Source organism: Cornus florida, unplaced genomic scaffold (genome assembly GCF_030987335.1).
Source record: "Cornus florida cultivar Cherokee Brave unplaced genomic scaffold, ASM3098733v1 CherokeeBrave_3.0.0_Hap2_Chr05, whole genome shotgun sequence".
Taxonomy (NCBI): domain Eukaryota; kingdom Viridiplantae; phylum Streptophyta; class Magnoliopsida; order Cornales; family Cornaceae; genus Cornus; species Cornus florida.
The window spans coordinates 69,483,722-69,496,224 of NW_026775575.1; the positions used below are offsets into that span (position 1 = coordinate 69,483,722).

The 12,503-nt window shown below is 34.4% G+C and overlaps 1 protein-coding gene across 3 annotated transcripts; it reads right to left on the minus strand.

The window, feature by feature from the left end:
* Positions 1-6,622: 6,622 nt before the first annotated feature.
* LOC132306760 (protein XRI1-like) lies at positions 6,623-10,288 on the minus strand. Of its 3 annotated transcripts, none has more exons than XM_059804309.1 (9): positions 9,924-10,286; positions 9,033-9,091; positions 8,828-8,944; positions 8,584-8,723; positions 8,069-8,132; positions 7,883-7,979; positions 7,752-7,792; positions 7,485-7,568; positions 6,623-7,242 (listed from the first exon to the last, which is right to left on the minus strand). In XM_059804309.1, the coding sequence occupies exons 1-9, from the start codon at positions 9,941-9,943 to the stop codon at positions 6,968-6,970; spliced, it is 897 nt and encodes a 298-aa protein (XP_059660292.1). In that variant the 5' UTR covers positions 9,944-10,286; the 3' UTR covers positions 6,623-6,967. The 3 variants fall into 3 exon arrangements, with proteins under 3 accessions (XP_059660292.1, XP_059660291.1, XP_059660293.1); XM_059804308.1 differs by having other exon boundaries at positions 7,883-7,982; positions 9,924-10,284; XM_059804310.1 differs by lacking the exon at positions 8,828-8,944 and having other exon boundaries at positions 7,883-7,982; positions 9,924-10,288.
* Positions 10,289-12,503: the final 2,215 nt, after the last annotated feature.

Sequence of the window (12,503 nt, forward strand, 5' to 3'; positions counted from 1 at the left end):
CAAAAGTCTACTTATTAGAAGATGAGGTACAGTTTCGGATCATGATTGCATAATACGGTAATTCATAAACAAAAACACATATTATTTATGCAACGTTAGTGAAAAACAATGAGTTCCTAAATTATAATTCTGATACCACATATAAACTTTAATAATTCGTGTCAAGCATTAATCACAAATAAATATGAATCATAAGATCTTAGAACTCTATTATTTTCACATTCATATAATGCATAAATAAAGTAGTTAAATATAAATACCTCAATCCATGATAGCAAACCTTGTTGAGATCAAGCCCAACGTCGAGATCCTTTAACAACGAACTAAGGTGCAACTCCAAACAATAGGCAAAGCGTGAAAACTGATTTCTCTCTCTTAACTTTTCTTACATATAAAACTTTATACGTGTTGTTTTATTAGCGTACATAATTGATGGGATATATGCACTTTTATAAAGACAGAGAGATGATCAGTTTTCCTTTCAGTAACCTTAATTCCACTTTCTATTAAAGTAAGGAATGAATAGGAAAACACTTCTCCAATAATTAATTACCAAAAAGGTAATTTAATAAGTTGACCAAATAATATAATATTAATCTGATATCTATTTACTTAACTACTAATTAATTAAATATATCACATGTCCAAATCATGTGGGCCACACAATTAATAAATAATCTTACAGTACTCCCCTAACTTATGTCAAAGTTCAAGTTCGACTCACCAAAAAAGAAAAAAAAAATTGGGTGAGGCTAATATAATTATTACTCCATTTTTTACTATTTTAAAATTTTATGTTTCGTTTGATAGAAAGGAGAAAATATTAAATGAAGATAGTGTAAAAATGACGAATGAAACGTTCTTAAAGAAGAAAATGTGTCCTCTTCTTATTTCATTTGAGTAGAAGGAAAGAGAACTAGGCAACACCTTTGATAAAAGGAAAGGAAATGAAGGATTTTATATTCTTTCACCCTATACATACTCTTCTTCTTCTTCTTCTTCTTCCTTCTTTTTTCTTTTTTGAGGCTAGTATAATTATTACTCTATTTTTTAGTACTTTAATATTTAATGTTTCGTTTGATAGGAAGGATAAAAATTTTAATTAAGAGAGTGTAAAAAGGATGGATGAACCCTTTTTATTTTATTTGAATGAAAGGAAAGAGAATGAGGTAAGAAAAGGAAATGAGGGATTTTATATTGTTTCACCAATTCACATTATATTTATTTTACAAAACTTGATGAAGAACAATAACTCACTTTACACAGCATACCATACTTATTCTTCTCTCTCCTTCCACTTTTTGACCAACTATGGTGTCTCATCCAAGCATTCTCAGCTTCCCTCCAACTTTATGTTATACCAAATGATGATATACTCATCAATTTCCTAACAAATATAAAATACTTATCAAAAAATTAAAATCTAATAAATATAATTTATTCATCAATTTTTAAGAAGTTATTTTATACTCGACCTAGACCTCTGCTCAATACCAAATAAGTAAAAATAAAAAATATTTATTTTATCTAAAAATAAAAAAAAATTCAAAAATAAATATTTTACATTGAAACAAACGCAACCCAAATGATGGAGAGTTGCTCTCTACCTTCTCTCTTATCTCCCTCCTAACAAAAATTGTTGGCAACCTAAATATGTTACATTGAAACAAACGCAACCCAAATGATGGAGAGTTGCTCTATACCTTCTCTCTTATCTCCCTCCTAACAAAAATTGTTGGCAACCTAAATCCACCATGTATTTTAAATTGAATTTCTCAATTGGAGATTGAAGATTTGACTGTGGATTTGTTGAAGGTTGAATTGGATTACATTTGAATTAGGGTGTGAAATAACCTGTTTAATACTGTGTCGAAGGTGTCATGACAGTATTGGACACGTCGAGAATACAAACACGCTGAGAATATGGCCGACACACGTCGGATGAGACTAGAAATATTCACATTTTAAAATGATTACTTTTTTGAGACGTATATGGCAAGGACATGGTTTGAGACGTATACGCCAAGGAATATTTCTAATATCAAGGAATATTCACATTTTAATATCAAAATGTAAGGAAAATTAATTAGAGAGACAGCCCAAAGAAGAATTAAAAGAGAAAAAAAAAATAGAAGAATAAAAATAAAAAAATAAAAAAAAAGTGGAGAAATCCCCTTATGTGTATGTTTTTATTAAAAAAAAATTAAATTTTATTTTTTGTAATATTATTTATCATATCCTCATATTCGTATCATGTTGTACTCGTCGTATCGTGCCTATCCAAAGTTCCTAACACATGGATAAATAACTCCCTCTCTAATGAACCCATAACCGTAACCAATGTGTTACATGATTGTCCTATCCAACCAAATTTGAGCCCCACAATCCTAAAGGCTGGAGGCTAATGATGCCAAATTTTCTTTAAAAAAGAGTCTCAAACGTGTAGCTCTGGAAAAATGGACTAATTTAACGCGCGAAACTCCCAGTGTTACGAGTTTGGGAGGGTTCAAATATGTAACTCAATTACTGATATCCAAATCCAAAACAACATGTCAATGTAACATTTAAATGTGAAAAATATAATCCAATACGATCCTATATTACCAGAAGGCTATAGTCTAATTGTTCTTTTCCAACTTTCAAAATAAAATGTGAAGGGTTCAACAATGCTAAACAACATCAAGAATTAACAACTTATTTTCTATTCAATTGACAAGCTTGACCGTCATTAAAATGCGAAATAAACTAGAAAGCGTGTACATGTGATAAATGCGAAGTTCATATTCAACAAAGGGCTTTAAGTGGGCCCACTTGTTGTTGGTTAAAGCGTATACATGTGATAAACAGTATCATTGCACTTTCTAAGGACAAGAAAACATTAAAAATAAAAATAAAAAACATTAATTGTACTTTGAATTCATAAAGAATTGGAATAATGTACTTTGAACGTCACCACTTCAAGAAGAGTTTTTATATTTTAAGTTACTGTTTTTTTCTCATTCCTTTAGGCTTCGTTTGGATACACAGGAGAGAAAAGAAAGGGAATGATTATATGAGAAAAGAAAAGAAAAGAAAAGAAAGGAAGGGATAGAGATAATAATATTCATGTTTGGATGGATAGGAAAGAAAAGAAAGGAATGGGTAATATTTTTGTTTGGATGAATGGAAAAGAAAAGAAAGAAAATAATAATTTACCATCTTACCCCTTTTTCTCTTTCCCTTTGTAAACCCTAATTTCATCTTACCTGAATAGGGCAAATCATTTCAACCTCCCCCAATAGCCTCCATCTCTATTCTCGTTCTCAGCCCCCCTCTCTCTCTCTCTCTCTCTCTCTCTAAATGGATGTTCAATCTTCCAAATGTGTTTTTCTATTATTATTATTATTAGATATATATCACAAGATATTAAAAGAAAATTCGTTAACTCAAGCCCTATATCAGAAGAAGAAAATTCAGAAGTCACAACACTCCTACTTGAACCAATCGAAATTCAAAAGATAGAGAGAGAGAGAGTAGAAACAATGGAAATATCTCACGTCAATTCATGGAGCTCCGAAGCGAATTGGACAATTACTCATGGCTCTCTGGATTCTTCTATCACCTTCGACTCTTCAGATTCTCCGATCGACTCCGAAACCACCGTCAATTCCACGCTCAAATCTCCCCTTATCTTGAAGCCTTCGTCGCCCGATTGTGGCCCTTGCAAGATCAAGATTGAGTTTAGTTCCATTCATCGCTGTTTCAATTCAGTATTGAATATATGTGTTGAATTTCAGGTGTTTTTATATTTTTTCAACGATTGATTGAAATGATACATATATATATATATATATATATATATATATATATATATATATATTCACTTCGGTCGCCGTTCCAGTTCAGTCGCCGTTCTTAAGCTTCAGCCGGCCCCTTTCTCTCAACTCTCCTCAAGCTCTCTCTCTCAAGGCTATTTTTGTCAGTAGAACCATTTCTCTCCAAATCCCTCCAAATCTAGTCAATTTTGGAGGGATTTGGTTTCACACTGTTGAAGGGATTTGGAGGGATAGCCTATCCCTCCAAATCTTTTCCAATCATTTCTTTTCTTCTCAATTCTCTCCACCCAAACACACTAAACTCTATCCTTCCCTTTCTTTTCTCTCCAAATCTCTCCAATTCTCTCAATCCAAACGAGGCCTTAGACAATTTTGTCTTCTTTTTTTTATTAATTTTTTTTATTTATTTTTATAAAGACATATAAAGGACTACTATTACTACATATTAGAATACTCCATTACAGAAGATTATTGTAAAATTAATAATAGAAGTATTTTAAACAATATTATTACCTAACAAAAAATTACTTATTACTTATAACGTTTGTAACTTTGAAAACACTTCTTAAGAACTCATAAAACAAAAAATTACTCTTAGACAACAATTTTTTTTACAGTTATCTAAAAACGAGTATTTTTATAACTGGGTTTTTAGAAAACAGTTTTTTTTTTTTTTTTTTTAAAACTGAACCAAACAGAGTTAGAAAACTATTTTCATAGTTACAAACCAAACAGACCCTCTACTTCCAGATAATTATAAACGATTGTTCTCAAGAAGGCTCTTGTTTAAGAGATTTGTCCTTTATAGTTCTCTAAAAATAGTTACCTGTTTTCTTAACGCCGAAAACTATGTTCCGAGTAACAAACCAATCAAACCCGACATTCCGATTTTAACATTCTAAATTTTATGGAGATCGAAGCTGAACATCATCCTATGATTAAAAATAAGAGCTGCATGCTTCCAAAGCATTATAATATCAAATGCCCATATCTCCATCATGAGAAAACAGCTTTAACTTTACACTCAACAATACAGGCAAAGAAAGTGGAAGAGCATGAGGGTTCATGACAGGCCTTTACTTCCTTCAACAATCTTTCACTTTTTACTTTCTCTTAAAGCTGGTCACCAAGCAAGCCTGCCACAACTCGATTCCATTCCCAAGGTAACTGTACTAATGAACAACAAAACTAAAAGCTTCCATTTTTAACTCGATAATGATTTTAAAGTCCAAAGAGTTTAAATGAAATGGAGAGCCGAAAACTCCGTATCCCATATCCGTTAGATACACTCAACTAAGAGCCCCAGGAATCCAATTGTGTTGTATCCATGAAATGGGGAGTCTTCAACTCCCCATTTCGTTCAAACTCTTCGGCATTAATAGCATTACTCTTTTTATTTACCCATGCTTCAACTATTTCTGCATACAGTTAAACATTGCAATAACAAGGATACCTTCCACATCTAACAGCATCATCACTCTTTCCACAAGAACTTACAATTTTGATCAAGGAATGACAGTAAAACTTATATTCCTTCATGTTTTAACTATAGTTTAAATTCTATAACCAATGCGTCGAAATAAATACCTCATCAGGGCCCTAACATTTGACAAGAATAGTGGTTGTGAGTACCTGAACTCAAAACTAAACTGAATAAAAAAAAACTAATGAACAAATTGGTTGAATTGATACACTAGTAAAACTCACCTTTAATACACAGAAACCTAAGGTTTTTAACCTAAAGAGCTGAACATCTCTATATTATTTTTTATTTTTTAATAAGTAAGCTGAAAATCTCTATCTTACGGTCTTTTGTTACAAAAGTTACCTCAAAAATTTTAAACTTACCTCGTGTATTTCGAAGACGTTCATTCTGATGGGAGAAAACTCTGAATTTCCCTCATCAAAGAATGTGCTTGTAGGCAAAAGTATGCATGTGAGGATGAGTCGATGTTTCAACTTATCCGTCTACCAATAAAAGCAAAAGCAAAATTCTTTCATCAGCATTAAGGAATTTGGCGCAGCATATTAAAGCACCAAATCCTCCAAGACATTACTGAGGATAATCAATATAATGTAGACGTACAAACACTAATAAGGGAGGGGAAGCACTTCAGGTTTTACTGTCAAAAAAAATATTTTACGCTCAGCAGCACAGACTCAAACTAATAAGGGGGAGAGGCAAGTCAGCAAACAACAAATAAAATAATGAAGATGCACACACACTAAAACATGAAAATACAAAAATAAAATAATTATCCCGCAGCTTATGTACATCTACCATCAGACAAATTCAGCATATAGATATAGATCAACAATTAGAAATGATTGATGTAACAAGTAAGAGAAGCCCATTAACACAACTGCACATCAATATATGCATTATACTCATAACATATTTGAAACTATAGTTTGCATGAACAGAAAAGGCAAAAAAGAATGGTCCATTACACATGTTTGTGCAAGAAGTCAAATTAGCTTGTGTTCTAAATTCTGTACATGCCCTCTACTTATATGAAACCAAACAGCAGAAAATGAGAGAAATTTCTCAACCACTGATACCTCATGTGGCTTTGTAAGATACAAAATTCCTCCCAAGATGTTACTGTTGCCATTCTTTAGTTTAAAGCTCCCAAGAACCGTACACGGAACTAAAATGAATCAAACCATACTAAAATCCGGAAATTCATTTCTTTGAGTCTCATTTATTAGCACGCTCAATATTCAGTTACCAAATCAACCATGCCACACAAAATCAAGAAAGAATAAGTAATATGTAAAAAAGAAGAGGACTAAGCAGCACAAGATACCAATAAAACACAGGCTTTGCATTAAAGAAATTAGGCAAAAGCATTAACAAAGTTTTTCTAAAGACAAAAGAAGGTAGGAGGATCTCTCAGACGCAAGGTCCTCATTGGAATCAGGTATTTCTGAATCAGTCCCAACAAAACAACAAGTATTTCTTACCTAGAAAACCACCAGGAAATATGAACATTTCACATGATTAACAATAAACTCCTAAGAATAACACCGACCTAACAATGAAGCAGTAACTTCTATATTAGGTGGCCCCAGGATGATACATAGAAACTCGACCTCAAAAGTAATGGAGCAAAGCAACAAAAAGGAAAATTTAAGGGGCACTAATCTACTCAGCCTTTTGTTCTCATGATTGTGATGCAGCCTTTTCCTCCTTCGGTGCGAATTTTAGTTTTACCAACGACAGGCTTCCCAGAAAATGCTGACGTGGGAAAAGAAGATGGATCTTCTTTACTTTGCTTCAATGTTGATGGTGGTGGAGTGCGTATCTTCTGGTTTATGTCCTTTAAGGTTACATCTCCATGGACACCACATGGTTTAACGAAGGCAAAGGGATAGGCAACAGAAGAAGCCAACTTTGTGGGAGTTCGAATGTATGACTTCCTACCTAAGTATTGAAAACGAAACCATTGATGTTAAGTGAAATAAGCTCAACTATATGAAGTTTATGTGTTTATTATGTTGAAGATAAACATTATTGACAGTGCAGATCCATGGACATTATCAGGATGCTTTTTGGTATTAAAGTGACCTTAACTGGGAAGTTTCCATGAAGACTCCAGGATCTATAGCAGCTTTTGAGTTTAATCAATATAAGCGAACAAAGAGAAAATTGAGAAGAGAGAGAACCTTTAAAAACGCCATTTCGTCGAGTTCGAGAGGGACGTTCCTGGACCATATTAGCATCATATTCAGTTGTGTTGTTGCAGAACTCTGCACAAGTGAACTAATGTTACAGACTAATGTAAATATTAAGAAATGAAGAAAGAAAAATAAAAGAAGAGATGATGCCCAAGACAGATTCACGTGTTGGATGACATTTATGGACTAAAATAAATGTCAAGGAAATGAAGGGGAAAAAAAATCAGAAAACATAATTGGACAGAGGTAACGTACCTGTAATGTCAATTTGAACATCGGATGCCTCAGACAGATTCCTTTGTTGCACATATTAAGGAGTCAATTTATAGAGAAAATAGTACTGATTTGAAATGCAAGTTGAAGGATAAAAGAAAAAGAAAGCATACATATCATCAGGGCTGAATTGCATCTCAGCATCATTCAAGCAATCCAGCCACCCCTCAGATGACTGATCCGGGCCCTTGTAACCAGATGCAGATACCTCTTCTGATACACAATAAATTATTACTAAAGACCCCCATATAAACATTGAATTCTTATACATGTCAGAACTGAGTTTACAAGAGACAAACCTGCAAACCCTGAAACCCACTGCGACATATCAGATAAAGCCCCTTCAATTGAATCATCCCTCTCCTAAACATAAAACCAATAACACAGTCCTAAGCACCAGCCATGGCACACGTAAAATGATTTTATAGAAATTAATTCCATATCACAAACAAAGAACTAACAAGTAATTCCAATCCATGAATTGGTAACTAAAAACACCAGAGCTTGTACCTGACTTGATGAATTATGTATGCATAATAAAATAAAAGAACAACTGATCAGTTAATTAGCGCAAACCAAATCTAAACTATTTCAAGAGATACATAAATAAATATAAAAGAGATATGCATGTACTATGAGGTGTACAAGAAGTTCTTTTCAGCTTGTTAAAAAAAAAATTCATGATAAAACATAAGGCATAAACCTGCACAATAACTTTTGTAATAATCAATATAAACACATTTTGCAGACAGTGCATTACGGTTCAATGTCACAAATTCAAGTTTCAACAAGGAAATGGTAGTTTGGTACCAACCTTTGATTTTAAGAACGTGGACGACATCTCCTCATTGCAAATGGGAATATCCAAGATTTGGTCGTCAAACTGTAGCATTCGGCGCCTCTTTATTTGTGAAGAAGTTTCCCTGCATTGTCCTGACTCCTTGTTCATGTTTTCTGCAATTCAACTCTTCAAATCAAATATTGTCCTTCGAATTTCACTAACAATTAGAAGCTAACATCGACATATTTTGGGAAGGAAGGAATAACTAAAAAACTACCACTGTCAGTAACATGGTAAGCCATATCCCCACACTCCTTAATCGGGGTAGTTTCATCAAATATGTAGGAAAGGTCTCCATTCTGGCTCACTCCATCCCATATGCATTGAGACATGTCTGCTCTCAACAATTAGAGCCATTCAACATTAGCAACTCGTTCGAGTACGTGACTTACTAATATATCAAAATCCAAAGCCAAACTCACCAAGATTAGTTGTACCCTTCGGGAGACAATAATCCTCTCCCTGCCAATCCCACATCTCACTGCATTTCACACATTAAAATAAAAAAAATAAAAAAAAGTTAAAAAATAAAATTTACGCATATAAAGTTAAAAAATAAAAAATCAAGCAATCTTCAGGCCATAAACTAATAAATTTGCTCCATTGTAGTGACATATAGAGAATGAATTGGTTCAAAAGAATAAAATAAATAAAAGGGAAAAATACAACCTATGAACCAACAAAGACAAAAACAATACTAATAATGATTCAATGGGATGACAACAAAAAGAAAGAACTATACAAACTTAATAAACCACATAATAAGGGCAAGAGTAGTAGTGGATCCAGTTACTAGGAGAAATCAGAACATTAAGCGGATACTAAAGGGACACTGAGTCAGGTCCTCCAGAAACTTCAAATGCATGAAAAAGGGAATGAATTCAGCAATCAGATCTGTTTGTGTGTGTGTGTGTTACAGAGAGAGTGTGTATGTGTGTGTGAGAGAGAGAGTACATATCTGAATTAAATGGAAGGTGATCGTTTATCTGTGTTTAGACAAATTTGCTAACCCTGAGCCTAATAAAAACTAAATTAAAAATATATCATTAAAAAAAAAAAAAACATTGACCCAATCATTGAATCAAAATCTACACTCTAACACTGATTTTTTGCTTTGTAATCGGACTATAATCAAACGAAACCCAGAAGAGAATTCATAAAATCAAGCAAACTCGTCCCATAAACCCAGCATTTCAGTCAAAAGAAATTCACAAATACCCAAAAAAAACACACACATTTCTATAACAAATCCATCAATAAAAAACCCAGAAACCAAAAGCCGAAAATCAAGAGAAATAGAGGTCAACACATACTTGTCATTGTTGTAATCCATTTGGGTATTATCCCCAATCTCCAAAGCAGAAAACGAGGATCACAACCCTCTCCTCCTCCACTACACCATCAAAAACAACCGTTACAAGAGATCAATTTCACGCCCATATACATATATACCCATAAACATAGATGCTCTATAAATTAGAGTGGTGCTTGAGATGTGTGCAATGGAGGAAAGCGCCGACTCTCACTCCTCCCCCTCTCTCTCTCTACACTTTCTCTCTCTTCTTTTCTTTGTTGAGCAACAAGCATTTAATATAGTAAGTACTGTGTATATATATAGACACAGAAATATCGGAAACCATTACAGAACACAGTGGACCCTTCCAAGTCCGTTACTCGTGAGAATTATCTCATGCTCAAATCTAGCGTTAATTGCTTTATTTAGTTGATATAATTTGATTTTCTACCAAACATAGTCACGTCAGTACGTAGGAGAGTGGATACACGGGCGCGTGGTTGAGAGATGGGAGACTATGAGTGCCAAAACTGTCTTGGACACGTGGCCCCACACTGCGGTTTCGCCGTTGCACGCTTTATCCGCTTCGAATGGACACGTTTTGGTCGCCTTTTCAATTGGGCCTAATTTCGGCCTAACTTGTTTGATGGTGATGGGCCTGGTAAATAAAATTTGGCCCGATTATGGCTGGTACAAATCAACGCGAGTCGCAAGTGACGAAAGTGAAAGCGAGAACGGAATAATTTAAATTACACAGAGTGAAAATGAATGTGAGAGAGCACACTGCATTCATAACGCGTGAATGACATTCATTGAAAAGAATTACGTAACTTAAGGATCGAAGGAAGACGAGGTGGGATGGGTGATGAAAGAAAAAGATTTTAGGTTTTTGTTTGATGAGTGGAAGTGATGGTGTAAAATGCTCTAAATGACAAATGAGGCGACATTATTTTTTTTTTCGATTAAAAGGAAGAGAAGGACTGGCCTAGTGAATCTCGTGAGATTTATGTGAGACCTTTGGGTCTTCCTTCCTTTAACCAGTCGCTTAACATGCAACATGCAGTGGTTGCCTTGTCCAGTGTGGGTATTCCGAATAGGTTCGTAGGTGGAGATGGTCATGGGGAAGGGTCTACTAGGGCTTTTGTTCTTCCTCTTTTACTCCTGGTGGGGACCAAATTCCTGCTCCTGAAGTGGGTCTGATTAGGGGTTCTTCTTCTCAAAGTCATGTTGAATCGATGCGGGTGGAGGATAAGATCAATTCTGATCCAGTTATGTCCCCCATTAAAGGTCGAATTTTACCATTGGAGAGGTGGGACCTAATGGCAAAAGGAAGGAAGAAAGGAAAAGTGAAGTTAGCTCGGGGTATAGGGACTCGATCTGATTCATCCGCCACTTTCAATAGTCAGGAATCTACTATGGTTAGGAGGGGTTGCAAACGTCGAAATACAGTCTCGAGTGGTTCGTCTGCGGCTCAGATTTAGGGGAATAAGCAACTTAAGGGTGTAGCAAGTGGTGAGGTGAGTCAGATGGCTTCTTTGAGTCCGCCACGTAGTCTGGCTAGTGTCAATTCTGTCTCATCTGAAGGATGGGGATACAACTAACCGACTTTGTTACCTCTGACTCCTCCCAGTCCTTTGTAACAAAAATTGCTATATTAGTTGGTGCAGGGAGTTCTACTCCTACAGAAACTGTTTAAGCTAGGGTTCTCATGGCAGTGGTCATGTCTTAGCTTATTGTTTAGTTTCTTTGAAGTTTTTTCGTTTTTGATGCTTATGTGGTTCGTATTCGCTGATGTTTGCTTCCTGGTTGTTTGTTGATGCTCTTGTAATGGCCGGTTGGATTTTTGTTTAAAAAACAATAAAAAAAAATGAGGCAACATATTTTTTTATTTGATTAAAGGAAGGGAAGGAATATATTCTTATTTTATAAACTAATACACAAGTATAAAGGGTGTCATTGACAATTCCCTCATTTTACATCATCATTTCTATAACTACCCATCACACTTAAAAGCTCTGCCCATGAGATTTGGTTTTATTGCTCTCAGCTAAATGCTCTGATACTCTTATGAGATTTGATTTTATTGCTCTAATTAAATCTAAGCAAAAATTGTTATCACACACCCTTCAAATTTAGTTTACTTTGCCTTAACACCCTTAATAAAATTAAGGGCTTAAATCATAGAACCCCCCACTATTTTTAAAATTTGATCATAAAATCCTAACTTGTTTCCAAAAACTCTTACACTTTTAAAAAGTGATCACATTGCCCAATATATGTATTCGACCTGTTAACCGGGTTGTAAAATGACAAATTTGACCTTACTATTTAATGTTAAATTAAAATTTGAAAATAATTTTTTAAAATTACAAAATTACCTTTTAGTGGAATGCTATCGTTTTATTGTTTAAGTACCTGTTGTTGCTCATGTGACAAATATAATCTGAAGAGCCAATAGTATTGTGACAACACATCACCTATCGCAATAACCACTTCACACTACCAAACACAACCTAATTACAGTAATATCACCCTATCACTACAACCCAAACCAAAGGCGGCCACCGCACTACCATCCTTAAATCCACCTCTCTTCTCG